Source organism: Tinamus guttatus, unplaced genomic scaffold, assembly GCF_059628265.1.
Source record: "Tinamus guttatus ecotype Peru unplaced genomic scaffold, ASM5962826v1 Tinamus_guttatus_pri_ptg000291l, whole genome shotgun sequence".
Taxonomy (NCBI): domain Eukaryota; kingdom Metazoa; phylum Chordata; class Aves; order Tinamiformes; family Tinamidae; genus Tinamus; species Tinamus guttatus.
The window spans coordinates 740,149-760,610 of NW_028288825.1; the positions used below are offsets into that span (position 1 = coordinate 740,149).

Here is a 20,462-nt window from a genome sequence, read left to right on the forward strand (position 1 = left end):
TGGTGACAGAGCCTGTCTCATTCTTGGGGAGCAGCATTACACACCATGGGATGTTAAGGGTATATGCAGTGCTCACCCCAAGGCTTTAGGCTGCTGCACCATATGGCAAATCCCGTGTTGTAACCAGCTTCAAGGAGAGATGCAGGCTGAGGGTGAGGTATGAAAAGCCAAACTTTGCAGCAAATTCAGAAGAGAACTGAGCTGCTTTTCTACTTCTTAATGCCACTAAGCAGCTCAGATTAATGGATTAATGGCTTTCAGGGAAGCAAAGGAGTGCCGCGTTGGTATTTGTGGTGTAATGAAAGCAGAGCTCCTAATCCAGGTGCTGAACAGGGTCTGAGCGAGAGGGATTTTGTGTGTAGTAATGGCTGGGGACTGGGCAATAAAGATGGAAGAACATGTATTCCTTTCACAAACCGTAAAACCCCATGATGTAGGGCTAGCAGAAACACAGGGGAATAGCAATTATGCCTGGGACACAGGTGTGGAGGAGAAGGAACTGTTCAGAAGAGAAAGAGCTATGGGTTTTAAAACAGCAGGTAGCACTTTGCATTGCTGATGAAAAGGATAGCAAAGGAAGCAGGAGGGGCAGGCTGGGAAAGGCTGAATTTTTAGGTCTAACTCACTCTTGAGTACAATCCTAAAAGAGGTTCTGCTGGGCTGCTCTGGGACTTAGTCAGTGGTTCCTAAGGCTGGACTGGCCTGGTTTGAAGGTGGTTTTTGAGCCCAGTTTGGGGCACAGGTTCCTGGGTCGGATGGATCCATCGTGCCCAGCATCCCAACCCCTCCAGAGCGTCACTGGGTTGTTCCCCACGCAGTTGGCTGGGCTGGATGGTGGTTGCTGGGGGATAAATGCAGGTGGATGAACTATTCCGTCGAATTATGATGTTGACCCGGAGACAAATGAGTTGCTATTCAGCTGGGAAGGAGCAGGATCCTAGCATTAGGAGGCTTCCTACTGTGGTCTGAATGTTAAAAGAAGGCTAAGATAATGTAAAGTGGGGCTAGATAAAATGTTGATCAGAAGAGTGCAAGCACTAAAATAAATTTCTTATCAAAGCAATTCTGCTTTCTGCAAAGGCAGATGTGGGAAGGCAACTGCTTGTTTTCCCTGATAGGCGATGGTTTAGTTACCCACAGGAAAAAGCTTCATAATGAACGTTTGTTGCCTGTGGTTAAAATATTGATACAGTGCAGCTAGATTAAAGAAAAAAAAAATCAATGTTTTGGGGGGGTTTGTAGTGATACTTTATGCAGTTCTATGTATAGATGACTGATGCCCTCCTGTACGTTGGTTTCCTTGGGATTTAAAAAAAAGAAAACTCGCTAAAAATCTCAACAAAAACGTAATTAATTCCCCTGGATGTTTCGTTCCATATCCCGAGCTCTAGAGCTCCGCAGAAACTAGGACACTTTTTCAGACGCTTTTCAGTTAAAGTAATATCTCTGAAATGTACCAATCTGCCTTCATAATCTTTACAATACACGATTATATGCCTTTTCATTATAAGAAATGACAGCTATAAAAGCTCTATCATGTCTGGATAGCTAATTAACTCTCAGCAGTATATTCTTTTGCCTCTTCCAATGCAACCGTAGCTTTGAGATTCTCCCAATTTAGCCTTGTAGAATAAGATGAGAATTTGTAAAGGGAAGAACTTGTATCCTGTTAGGACTGTGCAGGGCTCCTTGCCTAGGATGCACTGGAAGGCCAGGGTCTGTCCCAAAATGGGAACAACAGGAGTCATCCTGGACATGTATAAACTAGAGAGATGCTTTCTGTTACAAGGTGCACAGTCATGCAACTTCCAGAAAAACACAAAGAGGTTCCTCTTGTGGGCTTGATTGCATGCAAATAAGCATTGTGTTTTCACCCTGTAATTTTGGCTACGAAAGTGATGATGAGAGTTGGCTGGACAAGGTATTGCCCAACTGAGTGTCGCGTTTGCGTGTCAGAGCCTGGTGGAGTGAGCACAGTCGGCTCCATGACCGTGACGGGTCTTTCAGCGGTGACGAGGCTGATGGCTCACCCAGAGATCCTCAAAGTTACGCACGCAAAGTGTCACATGAGAGTGTGTGAAGTAAGAATAAGGAAATGCCTCCCAGCCTCATCCTGGCAATGGGAAGGGTGGGAGGCCTGGCCGGGCACTCTGCTGCAGAGGACAGGGCTGCAATGACAACACTTGGCTTTCCAAAGCCTCTCCTCAACGCACAGAGGAGAATACAAGTGTTTCCAAAACACTGCTCCCTCACTGGGCTCCCTGTCCTTCTGGCCAACTCCTTACTCTGCTTCCAGCTACTTGCAATGATAAAAAACTTGCATCCCATTAGGATGTTTTATTATCATCTAATCACGTATCGTGACACTTGCCTTGCTGTTTGCCAAATAGTATTTGCACAAATTGCACAGTATTTGCACAAATTGCACCGTATTTGCACAAGTGGTGCACAAAAGTCTCGGCTTAAAGTCAACTCTTCTCTTTCTCTTTTTGCTACATTTAAACAGGGATTGTTTTGAGAATCAGCCCTTAAAATTATCTCGGGCACAGTAAATATCTGGGTGTAGAAGTCAGCCCTGGTATCTGGGCTGTTGTTTGGACTGGCCTGTGAAAAGTCCACGTTCAGTGAGCGTGTTAAGATAACTGCGTCGTAAGAGAAAAGGCAAGAAGGGGCTGGGGCGGGGGGCAGAACCGTGGCTTCTCCAGCGCAGATTAGATGGGAGATATTAACTGGACCCGGCTCAAAGTGTCCACGGGCTTATCTGGGCACCAGCTCTGGCCACGTGTCTTGTTGCAGAGCCACTCCAGCCGCCACTCTGCACATGCAGTTTGGAGGTGTTTCCAAAGGCCTGGAAATTGCTAAGGGAGGGGTGGGAAAGCAGGGGGACATGTCTGTGTTCATCCTCGTGCAGACCCCATGGAGCTGGCACGGTCGGAGCAGAGCCGGGGGCACCATCGCCTCCCCAGCAAGCGCAGGGCTAAACCCAACCAGATGGGTGTAAATGGCACGGACTGAAATAGCAGCTTCAAAATGCTTGTTCCCCAAGGCTGGCATTCGTGCCCATGTGCCTAGCAGTGCACCAGGATCTCCAGGAGGGAATGGGAAAAAAAAAAAAGTGGAAATAGGGAGGGCAGCTTCAAAACCTTTTCCTCAAACTTCATGGCTTTATATACCTTGCAGCCCTCATATACATGAGTAATCCTCGCAGTCAGCCTGCGTCAGTGCTGCTTACCTGGGGGAGAAAGAGGACAAGACCCTACTTGGAGGCTTTGAGTTTCTGGCTTGGGTTTTGAGCACAGCATCCCCTGCTCCCAGTTCATCCAGGCAGCTCTCGTTGCCTCTGCATCTGCTTAGGCATTTAATAAGAGTTTCAGAAATAATGCTGAGCCCAGCACTATTGAACCTCCTTCTACTTTATCCTTTCACCGTGCAGAAGGGGGTATTTGCTTTTGGCCACTGATTTCTCTCAGGCTGAGCTGCTTTGCAGCGGAAATGCTCCACAGAACCCCCAAAATATTCTTGACTCTCCTTCCTGTACCCACAGCAGTTTGCAGTCTTCCTAATGACCTTCAGCCTGAGCCTCTCCTGTGACAAAGAAAGACCTTTAATATGTCGGGCAGAGACCCAGAATGAAGGGCATGGTGATAAATTCTGGCCCAAGTTTGACATGATGGGAAAATCATCCCCCTCTTCAACCCATAAATTATTTTCTGGTGCTTTTCTACCTTTAGCTTTTTTACTGCTGCGTTCCTAGCACTGAGCAGTGAAATATGACATTATTTACTTGTGAAGCACTAATAATGCGTGCGAGCCATAAAACCTGCCGGTGCCCAGGAGAGCTCGCAGTTGCTGGGGAAGGCGGTCTGGGCAAGGGGATGTGCCTGGGCATCCCGCTGCCAGGGGACACACAGCTCCATGCTCCCAGAGTGGCTTTTTTGCCCAATTTATCCCTGGTTTCCCAAGCACGAGGGATGCTCTGCCTTGGGGACCAGCCATGCAGATGATATGGACATCACTGAGCGACCTCCCCGCTGGCATTGCTGCTCCTGTCCCTGCAGGACTGCAGGGGCTCTATCTGCCTGGAGGAGGGATTTGCAGGAGTGCATGTCCGACATCCCATCTAGCTTACTACTTTATGCCAAACATGGCAAGTTTAAATGAAATCGAAGGCAAATCAGATCCCTCGGAAGGCTGGGTGCACCCCCAGCGTTTCTGATTTCTGTTGCATTCACCCTAGAGAAGGGTTTTACAGCTTGTTTTGATTCCATTTTGCTCCATCTTCGGGTTGCACTGAGGAAGGGAGACCGTTTGCCATTTTAGCAGAAGTCTGGTGAATATTTCCCCATTTCCCGGCCCATTGCACCAAGCTGCTCAGCAGTCAGTCCTGGGGAGGAAGCTCTCCTTAGCAGAGACAAGGAAATTCTCAACTCTATTAAGAAAACAGATTGTGTCAGAACTTAAAATGCCAATGAGGTGCTGATTTACCTCGAGCATCCATACATTTCTGTAGAAAATGAGGCTGTTCGGAAGAGGCAGTCGGTATTTCTGAGGGCCTGCAACTGTAGATGAGAGTTGGCTGCACAGATTAATTAAAGGGCTGGAGAGGCTGCGAACACGATTACCTTTTCTTATCTCATTCCAAAGTCCATGCAATATCTACAGTGTTTCAGAGCTATATGAGTTCAAAAAATCAATAGCAGTGGAGCTCTCATTATCAACAGCCAACAGATGAAGCTATATGTGAAGCAAAAACATTGGTGAGGAAGGAAGTGTCACCTTTTCATGGGCGAGTGGATCTGCCCTCTAGGAAAAGCTAAGTAAATATCTGAAAAATGGCTAATGCTGTAAACCACCCCTGCTGACTCCTCAAATGAGGAGTTAAGAAGGGGTGCTTGGTATCATGGTCTTGATGCAAAGGGTGGGTTTTGGCTTGGCTGCCAAGCTCCAGCCTGGAAGCTTTTATCCTTCTCCCTAGAGAAGGGCTCTTTGATGGCAGGTTCATGCAGAGGACTTGGTGGGGTCTTGAGAAACACCCAACTTGGGCCCTAGGAAGCAAACGCTGAGAGTTCCTAGCTTTGCTTCCCCCATAAGTATGGGTCTCCCACGGGTGCCTCTGAGATGGGGGAGAAGGTGCACCTCCAAGAAGGAGATTTTCTCCTGTCAATGCCATCAGGACCTTGGTTCACTCCAGAACCTATGCGGCCACTGCTGTGCAGGGCTTGGGACGGGAGAGGGCAGCTTCATTCCCAAGGACTTCACAGCACCCTGGCTGGTCCGAGGCATCTCCAACATTGAGGGGCTCCAGCATCGCGACCGCGTCTCCCCCAAAAGCCGCTGGGTCTGTGGCGCTCTGGCTGCATCAGTCCAAAGTCACTGCGAGCAGCAAGGTCAGCAAGCTGGCAGTGCCATCGTGGTCTGCTGCAATAAGCACTGATGGTTTTATAACGCACTTCAGAACAGGATCTGCCCTTTGCTATCCAAACAAGGTCCAAGCTGTGCCAGCACATGGCTATGAGTCAAGCAGGTTTCAATCGGGGAATTTCCCAAAATTTCCCAGAAAAGGACTGATGAGGCTACTGGTTGCTCCCATTAATCTTAGTCTCTGGAAGCTGGCACTGGCCAAAGCTGCTCCATGTTGGCTCTCCTGTATTCGCCCAAAAGGTGGCAGTGGAAAGGACCCAAAAAGCAGATAGGAAGCAAACAGCCACTTGCGACACCAATGCTCATGTCTGTGGACAGTGAAGCCCCTTGTGCCACGTAGCCTGTCCACAGCGGGGTCTCTCCAGTGCATTGGGGTTATAGGGACAGAAATACCCCGTGCAGCCAAAATCAGCTGCCCAGGGACACCCCGTTCCCTAGGACTAGCTCAGATGTCCCTGTCATCACGTGCTTGTGCACTACCGTCCAGGAGGAACAGGCAGACGATTTATTCTGTTTACCCTCAATCATATCTTTGTTAGGAGGGGTAATTTCCAACCCCCAACTGTAAGTTTGTTCCTGCTCCCGCTGCCTCCGTCTCTGCGCGGGACCTTGCTGACCTCAGAAGCGTTGAATCAGCAGCTCAGGGCCCGCTGCACGCAAGAGACATAATTTCCACCTCATTTGAAGCTTGCTGCTCGGCTGCGTTTTGTTGTGCTCTTCCCAGCACTGCATATTTTTTCTCCGTAATAATGGGATCAGTGTCTCATAATTAGTGTGGGCCGCCGCGCCGCATCCTGGAAAACGAGGCGCATTGGGAAAATGGTGATGTGTCCCCCTTCCTGGGGGATGTTAGCCCAGGCTTTCAGTGCAGCAGGGCTGTGCAGCAGTTGTCGTCCTCGGATGTAGCCCAAGCAAAGCGCGTCACGAAGACAGAGCGAAGTGGACAACAGTAACTCATTAGCTAGGGCTCTGAGTAAGGATGGAGGCAATCCGCTTCACTGTTAGGGTCCTCGGGAAGGCTCTGAGCATCGCTTTTTTGCTCAAATTCCCCTTTGCAGCCCACGCATCGACCTGGCAGGGTGGCACAAATGTATAAGAGGGCTGCAGGGTGAGAGTGCATTGGTGGATCCTTGGCCCCACCACTGCTTTTCACCCATGCTTATATAGACACTGTCCTATCCTACCTGCTCAGAGACGAAATGCCACTTGGGCACATCTGGCTGTGCCTTATTTCAAAGGTATCCTTATATAGCAGTCTGCAGGACAGATGCTTATTTCTTTACCCTTTTTTTCTTTTTTTTTAAACACCGTAAAAGAAAAACAGGCTCATCTTGCCGAGCTGGGCACCCTCCTGACAGCAGGAGGGAGTGATGGATGCGTCAGGGCAGCGTTTCATCAGACTATCGAGCCACGAGGTTGGCTGCTGCCATTCATTCTTGTCATTCGAATCCTCTCGATGAGCAAGATCACATTAAAATCCTGTAAGGGAGTAGTGCTGCCTATGTCCCCGTTGGGGATGGCGACGTTGCTTCATCCATCCATCCATGCAGCTGCGGGATGAGCCATAGGGAGCTCTTGGTCAGGCAGCTGGTTGAAGGTGACACAAGACAGACCAGGAGCATCATTTGCCACCTCCGGTTGCCAGAGCTGCATGCGCCCAGCATGGGAAGGGGAGGCCGACCATGGTCCTCATTCCACATTCTCCATCCTACTTAGTAAAGAAATGAGTTTTTCCCTTTATCTTGCTGGCAACAGAGGAAATTTGCCTTTCTTCAGCTTTTTTACTGCTTTTTTATTTTTTTTTAATTTATTTTTAACATCTTGAGCAGTCGGCCGGCGGCCAGGTTTCTGAAGGTGTTTAAGCACCGACAGATGCAGCGGGGTACCTGCAGGGATTTTTCAGGCGCATCTTGCTGTAATTGTTTATGATATTTTTCACTTCCTGACATGATCTCTTCGGTAGCATCACCGTCCCTGCTAGGAATACATTTTTCCATTGCAGAACTGAGTTGAATCTTGCTGCTTTTCTTGCTTTAATTCTGGGGAGCTGTGCAAAAGGAGAACAAAATGGGCAAAGCTTGCTTCAAATGGGTGCTTTTCTACGGATGCTAGGGTCCTTATAAATGCTAGTGGGATGCAGAGAATGCATGTGCTTTTATTTGCAGTGAGAAAATGCTGGTATGAACAGCGTATTTCCACAGAGGTGGTGAGAAACAGCCAGATAAATCAGACACTCGGTCCTTCTGAATGCAAAATATTCATGCAGCTGAGCATCACAGCAAACTTGCCAGTGAATTTGGGTGTTTATGTATTTCCTTACAGATTCGCTGAGCTTCCTTGTCGCGTTCGCCGGCAAAGGCACCGCAACTCCTGGGACTCGCGGTCGCGTTATCCTCTGAGGACAAGGTGACAATCCGGGGATGAGCTTGAGCTCACCGAGCGTAAGGATTTGGGGCGAGCTGTGCAATGTGCAGCCAGGGCGCGAGCGGGGCTGCAACTTCCATCCTGCACTGCCATCTATAGCACAGTGCTGAGCACAGCACAGCGCCAGGCAGGACCCAAGGACGAGCCCAAGCGACGCGTCGGGGCGGGCAGCGCTGTGACCTTCCCACAGCAGATGCACTTGTTGGTTGGCATGTGCAGCAAGCGGCAGACGGGCTGCTCCTGCACCGTGGCTTGGGCTTTAGGAACTGGATGCTCCTGGTTTCCTTGTGCAGCATCCCCAGTCCTTGTCCCGCTCCGCATGACTGATGCTGGCTCTCACGGTGCCTCTTTTCAGCAGTCACCACCTTGCTCTTCTTGCACCCGCTCAGGGCAAGCGCTGTTCCCAGCTGCCCATGTCCCCAGTTCTCCCTCCTGTGCATCCCTCCCAATTTCACTGTTTGCAGCATGACCCTGTCCCCACACCAAGCAGAGTGGCACCAGGCAGCCTCTGTAGAGCATGAGCTCCCCATTCGCCAATGCAGAAGCATGAAACCAAACCCCATTTTGACTCTGATGAGCAAAGGGAATTTCTTTTTCATTTTGATTCTTAAACCAGATGTCGCTTTCATGCTCTGAAACCTCTGAAACAGCTGAATGGATTTTCTTCAGCTTCCTCCACACGCACAAAAATTCACCTTAGGGCTGAGAACAAGCTGAAGAAATTGCTCTGTGGTAGAGGGTGCTATTTTTTTCCCTTTTTTTTTCTTTTTTTTTTCCTCCCTCCTCTCTACCTTTTCTGATTTGAAAAGTTAAAAGGATCCTAAAATAGCAGTTGAGAATTGGATTAAGGGTCCCTTTGTCAACTCCCGGCTGCTGCTCCAAGTCTGCAATTACCGTTTCTTAAGGCGCCTGGCTCCTGTGCTGCTCACAGTTCCAGGTGCAATAAGTTTTACTGAAAAGAACGATGTGACCATGCTGAGATCCACCTGCAATGCTGTGGAAATCTCAGGTTTGTCCCACCACAGTAGTCGGGAGCCTCATCCTTGTCTAGTCAAGACCAAGCTCTAACAAAGAGCAGCCTTGAGTGCAGAGCTCTTGCAGGATGCCTGACGGTAGCACTGGTCCTTTCAGGAATGCTAATTAATGCTCTCAACCAATCGAGCTGGTTGCAGTCCAGGATGGAACTATCCAGGCACATTGGCTTCTCAGGAAATGCTCTTGCTGGCAGAAAGTTGGCCAAAATCACCAGCTCCTGCTCGCGCCTTTAATCTTTAGTGACCTCCATGCATCTTGATGAAACGTTTTACACGGGTAAGTACTGCCAACTTGAGTATGGCTTAGCTGAACCCTGTGTTGGCATGGGAGGAGGCTTTGGAGATGCCCAGATAACAGATCTGAGGCATCCCAAAGTCCTGGAGATCAATGGGAAGCCATTCACAGCCTCTAGAAGTGGTTTGGTGAGAGCAGCCCTGCACGCAGAGGAGCTGAACAGGCTCCGCACAGGGCAGTGCATTAGTCGGCCTGGACCACAAGCTGTTTTAACAGAAAATCATACGCTAAATGAGGCACTGGGAAACAAATTGTCTCGTTGACTTGGCTGGGAGGCAGCAGCGGCCGCGCTCGCCAGCCCGAGGCCGTTTGCTGAGCCAAGCAGCTCGTCACCAAAGCAGAGGGGTCCCGTGGCAGTTTCGCCCTGGGAAACCACATGCAACGTCACTTAAAGCCCCCTTGGGCAACACAAGATGTTTCTGCTGGGGGGACAGAGGTGCCGGCTCGCGTGCGGGGCTCAGCAAGGACAAGCATCTCCTGCCCTGCGGCTGGAGGCAGGTGGGGATAAAGCAGTAACCCCATTTGTGAGCCTGGCCAAGGACATGAGCGTCTTTCAAGCCTAGCTCTGCTTCCTTTTTATTTTTGTGTACGTATCTGTAAATAGCCAATTACTTGCTGTACTCTGACAGTGACTTGCGGGCTCTCTATTTGTCTCTCTTCCTCCCGAGTCCCCGTGCATTAAATGCAGACAACGGAATGAGACAACGGCTCAGAGTCCAAATAAAACAAGTGTTTTATCGAACACAGTGCAAGTACCCTGTTTCTTGCAAGAGGGAATGGTCCTTGCCCTTGGAAGATGCAAACAGCTGGAATACAGGTAATTTTCTGATCATAAAATTCTCATTTTACTTTTACTGCTATAGAAACACTCCGGATAGGTGCACCCCTCACCCGTTTGATTAACCTGAGGTTAGAGATCTCGGCACCGACAACCGCAGAGCCGTGCGCCTTGGCGCGTGCAGGAGCAGCATCTCGGCTGCTTTGCAATAGAAAACCCAGAGTGAAGCGCTGCCGGTGCTGAGAAACAAAGCGTCCCCTCGCCGCTTCGTGTGACGCTCAGCACAGCTTGCTGTGCCCACCGCGGCTCCTCTCAGCTCCCAAAGTGCTTCCTGGTTGCCTAGCAATCCCAGCGATGTTTTATGGTGCCTTATTCCCGGCATACGTTCTGCTAATGCCGAATTTCAGCTCCAGCCTCTGGGAGAAGCATGGAGGAGGCCCCCGAGGTAACGTCCCTCCAATTTCTTGCAGTTCAGGGGATGGCAAAAAAAAAAAAAAAAAGGAAAGGAAAAAATAGGAAACATTGAAAAATCATGATGGATATTTAGCAAATAAGGCCTTAAATTGTGTCTGCCAGTGCGATGCCGGAGGAGGGTTCCGTCCTGCTGAGCGGCTCCAGCGACACCAGCATCGTCCCTGTGGTGCTGAGCAAATGCCACCAAATCTCCCCTCACCCTGAGCCAAGCAGAGCACAAAGGCACCAAAACGCACAAATCTGTTTAAAATCTCATTCCCTTTCTCTCTTTCTACTTATCCCCTGCCAAAAGTATAAGCCGGAATAGATGAGCCCTTGGGACTGGATTGTTTTTTCCAAAGGCTGCAGCATTCCTGTTTTTACTTTTTTACTATGGCTAATACAAACTTTGTTTGAGATCTATACTTTCTATTAGTTTACTTTTAATATTATTTTTCTTCTACTCCTGGCTTTAAGAGGAAAAACAACGCTTTGAATTTTATCAAAGATTATGCCACAGTAGTAACCTTTTGCTAATATAAGCTGGCCATCAGATTTTTATATGATTATTATTTTGTGGACATGGAATGACTTCTAGTTAAATTCAGCAAATGCTTCATTTTTATAAAACTTGTATTTATTAAAGAAAAAAATCAATAGGAATGCTTTCATGCCTTCTTATTTCTCTCTCTGCTTTTGGAGATTTCTTTTTTCCCTTAATTTCCTGCACAAATTCATCCTCTCCTGGCTGTGAGGCAATGCATACGCATGTGGAAACTAGTAAGTGAGAAGGACTAGAAGCAAAAGTGAAACCTATTCCATTGATTTTTTTTTTTTTTTGCATTGGCCAGGCTGAAGGGCAAGGAATTGGTTTTTTAGAATCCTTTAACTTCTAAACCTGTTCTGTATTATTAGCAGTGTAAGTAAGTAAAACTGTTATTACCGATGGTTTTTTAAAGCTGACAGCGTGCCCTTGAAGTGAGAAATAATCACTGCAAATCTGGCCTTTTGCAGCCCTCGCAGCGGATGCCCGTATTGCACGCGCAGGTCTAACGCGAGCAGCCGGAAGGGGGAGCGCAGAACGGGCAGAGAGGAGACGTCAGCAGCCGAGCCAGGAGTTAAGAAGCAAGGGGGTTAGTGCTGTAGGTGTACAAGGGTTTGGTCTGTGCCACTAATGTCCTGGCGAGGAGCACGGCGGTCACAGAGGACCGTCCCCAGGAGCTCCTGCTTCCTCCTGGGCTGCTCCAGGGATGCTCAAGGGCTGTGGAAAGTGGATGTGACTTTTGCTAGTCCCTGCTTCGAGAACAAAGCACAGGCAGCCGAGCCCTAGAAACAGGTCATGGCAACTCTGAATTTCCCAGCGTGATGCTCTGCAGCAGCTGGAGACAGCCCTGAAAGGGCTCCATGGGTCAGGCCAGCGGTCAGACAGCGGAATGGGTACAGAAATGTTGGCTTTGACTTCTCTTTTCTCTACCCACATCTCTGCCTTGCAGGGGCATCCTACAAATCTTCCCTATCCGTATGGCCGCAGTCACTCCTTCCTGATTCCAGGAATACATCAAACCCTGGGATTCTGGAGGTTTGCAGTGTGGGCAATGTATTATGCTCCCTATATAAAGATGTGAATGATGACATAAGGCTTGGGACAGCCAGTGTTTGGGCCCTGAGTTTTCTGTCTAAATCCTTTGAAATAATACAAGGCAGATCCTGTATTTTTACTGGATTCTCTCATTCCTTGGGCATGTTGTAAAGCGAGATACTCAGATCAGCTGCTTGCAGCCATCCCGCCAGGCATGTGGCTTGTGTTCAACAGCAAACGGACAGTACATGCTGCATTTGCTCATAAAAGTCCCCAAACATACTCCTTTTGGATTGAAATTCATCATGTTTAATATAAGATCTTATAGTTATCAGTTCTGTGGGTTTTAGCTGTTAGAAAATGTGTTTCTTCTTTTCTCTCTGTCTGTTTGCATTGATGGAAAGTCAGAAAATGAGATCATTCAAAAATGACTAAAAGCAAATAGGTCAGACCTGGCTTGTTATATATATTTCACCGAGGCCTGAGTTTCGAGCCAAATGGAAAGAAAGTTAGCTGGGCAGGTTTAAAGCTGGCAGCACACATGGCAGCGTCAATGTTATGAATTATTTTAATGGCGAGCTGGGAAATGGTATTGCTTTTGTAAAATTATCTTGACAACAAATGGTCTTGTTCAAGGCTTTCCAAAATGGGCCAGCATACATCAGGCAGTCCTGGCACAGGCACTAGGAAAGAGACGGAATATCTGCATTGGGAATGAGCAGTTCACATAGTATGTTGGGAGCGACAAAGTCTGGGCATCAGATGTTCCGAGGTCTTTATTGTATTTCGGAGAACTTACTATGAAAATGCATTCTTTATAAGTGTGATCTGCAGGAAAAATAAATAAAATCCCTCTGTGAAACTTAACCAAACTGTGATAGAAACATTTCCAGCATGTTGCAGTAAACAAGCTCACAGCTGATTTAAAAATGGAAAAAAAAAACATTGCTCCTGAAAGATCGACCTCTCTGGGCTGCACTAGAATAGCAAGAAACAGCTATCTCAAGTGCTACAGAAATGCAGGATTTAATTGTGCAAATCAGGCTTTTTTAAGTAGGCACCATCCAGCAGATAAATGCAGAAATGTACTCTTTTATCATCCCCTTTTTTGCTAGGCTTGTGTTTGCCCAATGCGCTGGTAACTGGGTGACCACAACAACCCGTCACGTTCCTTTGCCCACAACAGATTCCCAACGTATACTAAGGTGTTCAGGGATGACCCATTGCCAAACAAATATGTGATAAGGAAAGTCAGGTTTTTGCACCTCTCTGAATTATGCTGAGTCTACTCATGTGCACCCATGTGCAGCTTCCCAGATGGAGCCAAGGGGCCTGCTGGCCCCTGTGCAGGTCCAGGGTCGTGGCAGAAGGATGGGGCCACCCCAGGCTGGTCCCAGCCCCAGCATCGCTGTTGGCTCCTGATATCACCTGGTGGCTCTTGGAAAGCCTTAGACTGACTAGAAACCCACATTTCCAGTGCCACTTTTTCTTTGGGCAAGGCAGGCGCTGCGTGGTTTAGCTTGGCCTTCTCGTGTGTGCATGCCCACTGGTTTGGATTCACCTTGCGTGTCCTTGAACAGTTCTTGGCTGTGTCTTACTTTCCAGGCACCAAAGTTTGCTGATTCTGACCAGTCTGGGGGCAGGATGAGATCTCGGGCATCTGGGTGCAGAAGAAGCAGCACCTGGATCCATGAACGTCGCACAGCACCATACCAGTGCAAAAAGGAACCAAAAGGGGCCACAAAGTGAAATCTGCTACTGAAGACAGTGTCTCAGGCATCATTAAACATTGCACGGAAGATGCTCCGGGAACAGGGATGCTAATTAACCCCGTGGTCCTGGACTAATTCCAGCTCCTTTAATTACAGCCCTCATACCTGACATTTGCTCTGCACTTTTCCCCCATTACGGGATGTTCTTTTTCTTTCCCCCACTGTTTTCTCCACTGCTATATTCCCCACGCCAGCAGGAGCAATGATGGATGGCCCCAAGGTTTGCACATTCCTCCTGTTTTCTGGTTGCTCTCACAGTGCAGGCGCCCACGGATACCCCAGGGAGGCTGCACAGCTCCCTGTGTCCCAAACGTGTCCCGTCAGCGCGCACGCTGCCACGGCGGGGCAGGCCTCACCTCTACCATGGAAGTAACCTGAATAAAGTAATAATAATAATAAAGAGAACTAGAAACAATTTCAGGTAAGGAATAGAGTCGTACGAGCCAAGCGGCCAAGGGAAAGTGTCGGACGGGCCTGGTGGGGTGGCGGGGGGATGAGGCCGCCTGATTCACCACTGGTCTCGGCTCAGCCTGGCAGAAACTGAGGGAAAGAGGAAGGATATTTTATTTTACTTTATTTTAGCTTAATTTAGTCAATGTATTTAATTTTGCTTGATTCGATATGTATTGCGTATTTGCGACTCTCGCTGCCAGCGAAGGCTCAGGGAGGAGCAGGAGGAGGCCCGGGCGCACCCGCTGCCCGGGCGGGCGCTGCGCGGCCCGCGGCGGGGCCCGCCCCGGCCCATCCCCGTGGCGGCCGGTGCCGGCCCCGTCCCGCCCCGCGGCGGCGGCGGCTCCGCCCCGGAGGCCGGCGCGCTGCCGCCCTCGCTCGCTCCCTCGCCCGCCGCCGGGGGAACATGGCCGAAGCCGGGGAGGACCGGAGCGGGGCGCGGGCGCTGCTGGCGCTGCGCTCGGCGCCCTGCAGCCCCGCGGCCGCCGCTCCCCCGGCCGCGCCGCCGCCGCCGCCCGCCGCCGCCGCGGGGCCCGTGCTGGCGCGGCTGCAGGGCCGCGAGTTCGAGTTCCTCATGCGGCAGCCCGCCGTCACCATAGGCCGCAACTCGTCGCAGGGCTCCGTGGACGTCAACATGGGCCACTCGAGCTTCATCTCGCGGCGGCACCTGCAGCTCAGCTTCCAGGAGCCGCACTTCTACCTGCGCTGCCTCGGCAAGAACGGCGTCTTCGTGGACGGCGCCTTCCAGCGCCGCGGCGGCCCGGCCCTGCAGCTCCCGCCGCAGTGAGTGCGCCCGCCGCGGGCCGCAGGCCGCGCTGGCCCCGGGCGGCGGTGGCGGCGCCCCCTCCTTGCCGCCCCCGCGTGGGGGGAATGGGGCGACGGCCCCCGCGGGACCGGGGTGGGGTTGTGAAGGGGTGTCCCTCGCCCCGTGGAGGGTTCTGGGGGACGGTGAGGGAGCTCCTGCCCCGTGGAGGCCTGGCTGGAGGAGGGCCCGAGGGGGCCTCCTGCGCCAAAGGGGGCAGTGGGGACTCCCCTCTCTGGTGTAGGGGTGGTGAAGGACCCCCTGGATGATATGGAGGAGGGTAGGGGACCCCCTGCTCCAAAGGGGATGGTGAGGGGCCTCCTGCTCCAGAGGGGGAGAGGAGGGACCCCCTGCTCCAAAGGGGATGGTGAGGGGCCTCCTGCTCCAGAGGGGGAGAGGAGGGACCCCTTGCTCCACAGGGGTTGATTGAGGACCCCCTGCTTGATGTAGGAGGTGGTAAAGGACCATTTTCTCCAAAGGAGATTGTGAGGGACCCTGTGCTTGAAATAGGGGACATCCATCTCAAAAGGAGATGGTGCGGGACCCATTTGCCCAGCATAAGGGTGGAGAAGGATCTGCTCGTCCAAAGGGGATGGTGGGGAACCCACTTGGTTGACACAGGGGACAGTGATGAGGGGCTCCTCTTGTGCAGCAAAGGACCTGAGCGGATGGTGAGGGCCCCTCTGTGTGAAGCGTAGGGCAGGGACCCCTATGTGGTGGCAGGCCTGAGGGGCACCCATGTGGTGGAGGGCCTGGTGACGAGATAGCAGGTCTGCTTCAGCACGGGCAGGGGATGTCCTCTCCCTCTCAGCCACGCTGCCGTCCCCAGCAGAGAGGTGTCAGTGCTGGGGCTGCTCCCTCTGGGAGAGCCGCGGCTGGGCTGGATGTGGGAGCCCTGGCCCTGGGTGCTTCTCCCGTGGGATGTCCACCGTGGTCCTGCTCCTCCACGCCTGCCTGTCACCATGCTCTCACCATGCTCCATGGGTTCCAATGGTGGCCCTTGAGGGTCTTCCAGAAGACAAATAGGGGAAGGAAGATGCTTGTTAATGGGCTGAAACTTGCTACACCCAGGGTGTCTCTTCACTGGAAAAGTTTTAGTGGAAAAAGTTGGAAAGCCGCTGTGCTGCAATGCTTATTTTAGGGCTGGCAAGTTGCGTGTCGTTCCTTGTGTCTCTGGGGCAGCAGAAGCAGCAGGAGAGAGACCAGAGAAAGGACAGCGTTGCCCGATGAGACCCTTGGAGAGCTGGGAGCAGGGGGGCTGCAGAAATGGGTTTTGTGATGGACAAACTTTCTTGTCTGGGGCAAGCGTAGAAATGAGGAATGTGGTCAATGCTAGTCTGATTCTTCATCTGAAGATACCATTCGTGGTGGCTGAGTTCTGTGCAGCTACTGCAGAGCTTCGCCCCAGAGGAGCAGCATGGCAGTGGTGGAGGATGTCCCCTCTGGGCTCCTCATCAGGTAGGACCAGACAGGCCGTATCTAACGCGATCTCCAAGTGAAAACTGTGTTAGTGCAGGCGACTCATGTTTTATTATTTCCTGTTGTACTTTTCACTGTTTGCGTAAAGCATCTGGTTTTGCCTGGCAGTTTTTTGGCTTGGGCACCGCGTACCTCTAGCACGAGGGTCCTGCAGTTACCCCTCCCTCACCAGCCTGTTGCTCAGGGGAGGATTTTTTAATTACTCATTTCCTCTGCAGGCTGCTTCATTCTGTACTTAGTAATTTAGTTATAACTCCCTAGCTGCTCGCTCTCTGCGGCGTGCTCGTTTGCAACGTGTTTCATTTTCTAAAGCGTTGTCCTTTAGTGTCTGTTTAATTAATCTTCCTTTGTAAAACAAGCCCACCCAAAGCCCAGGGCGTTCGTGCCGGGCTGCTCCCCCTGGGTCTGGATTTGCTCGTTCCTCCTCGCTGTTTGGCTTCTTCATTTAGCTAATCATAAGCATCGTGCTCGACAGCTCTCTCGAGTAAAGAATTGATTGTTTATTTTTCTCCCCCCTCCCTCCGCTTACTTGTGACTTCAGGAGTGGGAATGGCAATTTTCCTTCTTCATCCCTTTAAAGGGAGGGCTTTGCTATGCACAGTTAGGAGCTGTGCACAGTTCGGAGCTCTGCACAATGAGGCATCCTCTTTCCTTGGCCACTGTTTATAAGCTACATAAATAAACTCGTCGCTCCTCCCTTTCTGAGGTCTAGAGTAGAAAAACGCTTTGCATCAATCTAAAGGAATTTGCCCCCTTGCTTCTTCCAGGTAAACAACTGCTGGGCAGTTAAAGGTTTCTAACCCAGACCAGGAAGAAAAGGAGGGGGGAAAATAAAAATAATAATAATAATAATAAAAAAAAACCTTCCTGAAGCTTGTTAGCACGATCTTGGTTGAGGCTTAACACTGATCTCCTGCCCACTTTTGTCTCCATTCTTCAAAATTGAGATAATTTCTCCCTTCCCCACGCTCCCCCTCAAAATAAACCCCAAACCAAACAAACTGTGGATGCTCATTGCTAGATGACAAAGGTAGGCAAAAATGAAAGGAAAAATAAAAAGGTGAATACAGTACAGAGATGTTGAAGTTGAGTTTAGATTTTCTTCTAAATATTATGTTATGGTAATATTAGTGTCCTGTTTGGTGCAGGCACAGCTTTTGTATGTGTGGTGTATGTTAAATTTTGGAAATTGTTGGCTGTTCTATTTCATGTGTTACATGGGAAGCCCTTGTGGTGTTGAGAGCACTTGCTGGTAATGTTCTAAGGCCAAGCTGTTTGAATAGTTCCCTCCTCTGTCTTATTTTCACCTGTAAACAGTAGCTAAAAATATGCCAAGTCCTAACTCTTTTGTATTAATGCAGCCACTGCTGCTGTTATATTACAGGCAAAGCAGATGCTTGTGCAAACTTATGAATGGGAACAGAGGTTTCCAGGAAAAAATGACTTTAAGGTGTAATTCATCCTTGATTCATAAATTCTATTTCTGAGGTTTCCTGTTATTTCACTTTTTCCTGTATAAAATCTCTCTCTCTATTACAAGCCATCTTTGGAGTTAAGAAGTAATTATTTTCCTAAAATTTGCTGGAGCTCTAGGGGTGAGGGGGGTGGCAGAGGAAGAGGAGGCGTTTCTGGGGGATGTTTCTATTTGAAGACTGTGAGTACCTCCTAAAACAATAGCCCCTTTCAAAATCAAGAGCCTTTTGGAAGGTTTCGTATCGCTTCCTCCATCTCTATCGTGTGTGTGTGTGTAATCTGCTGTAACCAGAAATTCACTGCTGGGCAGGAATATCGTGTTTCACAGCTGTGTTGTTATGGGAGATTATATTTCACAGATGTGATGACATAACTGTGCAGTGTAATTAAACAGTAATGACCAACAAGGAGGGCATTTCCTAGAGGTTAATGACAGTTACAAACGGCGTGCGTGGAGGAGAGGATGGCCTGCACTACAGCTGATGCCCCCTTAATCTATTTAATTATCGTGAGAGCCCCGTTACAGCCATTATAAATCAAGATGAAATTATGAAAATACTTGGCAATAAAAATAAGCGCTTTAAATAATGTTAATGATTGTTACGAGCTTTTTGTCTGTGCCAGTGGAAGCTGGAACTTGTGGTTGAAAATCAGAGTGCTTTTTTGGTTTAGTTGCTTTGAAAAGGAGGAGGGAAATGAAGACTATTGGTAGGATGGGCGCTAGATTTTTAAGCAATTGATACAAGGAAATAAATAAGATTCATCAGGAATCCTTCGCAGGGGTCTTTTTTTTTTCTTGCTGACAACAATAACTGTTTCGCATATACTGTGTAATCAAGTGTTTACAGAATCAGGTTAACGTTGAATTATTAACTTTCTTTTTGTAATTTTAAAAATGGATTCTCTTTTTTTATTAAAAAAAAAAAAGTGACAATGACCAAACACAGAGACTTCCAGTAATGAAAATAAGCAGGTTTCACCCTAAATAACTGAACAAACTGAAACAGAAGTTGAAACTTAAGCTCGCTAACCCAGATTTTAAGAAGCTGTGGGTCAGGTTTTCAAATGCTCCTGAGTACAAAAGTCCTATTGAGTAAAACCTGCAAATGTCGATTGTGGGTAGCCCCATAGTAGCACTTGAGCTTTCCGAACGTGCAGCAGCTCAAGAGTTTGCAAAATGCTGCTCAACTGTGAATATTTCATGGGGTATTTGCTTGTTGCTTCTATGCCTCGTTTTGCATTTTTTTGCAGTAATGGTATTAATGGGGCCTGAAGTTTTTGACTGTAACTAGGCATTTTCAGTGTGAGATTTTCTTTTATTTGAAAAAAACAGGTTTTTGAACCTGAAGTGCTTTTAGCATGGAGCAAACTGAAGAAGTGAATGGAATAGGTTTTAAATTTGCATGTAATATATGAGGAAGTAAACCTATCGAGCTATGAAATTAATAGTTGGAGGTCAAATTTTTATAAATCCAGTGTATGCATAAGCCCTGTTAAAAACTGAAAACTTACTCTGCACTTGAACTTCCCTTACGCGTGTGCTGCTTTATGTATAATGGGATTTTCCTAGATACTTAATAAACCTGACAACAATAAATAGTCCAGTGCTGCGAGCACTTGTCTTGCTGCTGATCCTGCAAATTTTCATGCCCGCATTAAAACTTTATGCGCTGTGAGTAATCCAGTTTGCTGCAGCATTCGGGCAGCGGGGCCGCCTCTGCAAACTGGGGCCCGAAGCGTTAAAAAACAGCTCAGCAACCGAGTAGAAAATTGCTGGTTAGATGCACCAGCCTGTTGTTTCCCTTCCCGAGGCGGTTCGCCGGGGGGCTCGAGGCACCGAGGAAGGGAAAAACGGCACAAACGAGGACAAGGGAGCTGCGCCCGGCGCGCCGCGGTGTCGCGATGACCTCGCTAAGCGCTCGGCTCCGTCCCTGCGGTCAGCGCGACGCCGTGGCGGGCGCGCGGATACCCCTGCGGCGCGGGGGGACGCGCGGGCCCTGCGCGCACACGAAGGAAGCGCCGTGCCCGCAGAACCGCCACTACAAAACGCGAGTCGTTTCCGAAGCGCCGCCTTGCGCGTTGCCTCAATAACTCCCCGTGTAGTTTTGTTTCTTCGCTCTTGCGTAATCTCCGTTTTCAACACAAATAATTTTGCTCTCTGTTTGAAGCGTGTCTTTTTCTTTGCCCCGCTGCAGCTAGCGGATGGCGTTTTAGGCTTTTTAGATAGATAGCATTTAAGCTGTCTTGGGGCTTCATCTTTTTTCATATTTTGATTTCAAAGAATGCCTTTGAGAGCACGTTTCTTTTTTTTCTTGTTGTTCCATAGTGAGATTGCGATAAAGGCAAACTTGATTTTAGTTGGAGTTTATCTCAAGTCATATTTTTGGGTTGAGCAGCTCTTCAATCTGTCATGAGTTATATTAAGTGTTTCAGGAGAGCTTCTGCTACTGTGTGAAGCTAACGTTGGATTTGTTGATTCAAAAATAGCTGTGCCGTAAGTCA

At 49.2% G+C, this 20,462-nt stretch overlaps 1 protein-coding gene across 1 annotated transcript in view; it reads left to right on the forward strand.

The window, feature by feature from the left end:
• The first annotated feature begins 14,612 nt into the window (after window positions 1-14,612).
• The window catches only part of FOXK1 (forkhead box K1), a 45,933-nt gene continuing 40,083 nt past the window's right edge, over window positions 14,613-20,462 (forward strand). Inside the window, exon 1 of the mRNA XM_088527747.1 lies at window positions 14,613-14,989. Within this exon, the coding sequence (XP_088383873.1) occupies window positions 14,613-14,989 (377 nt within the window). The remainder of the gene's footprint in view (window positions 14,990-20,462) is intronic.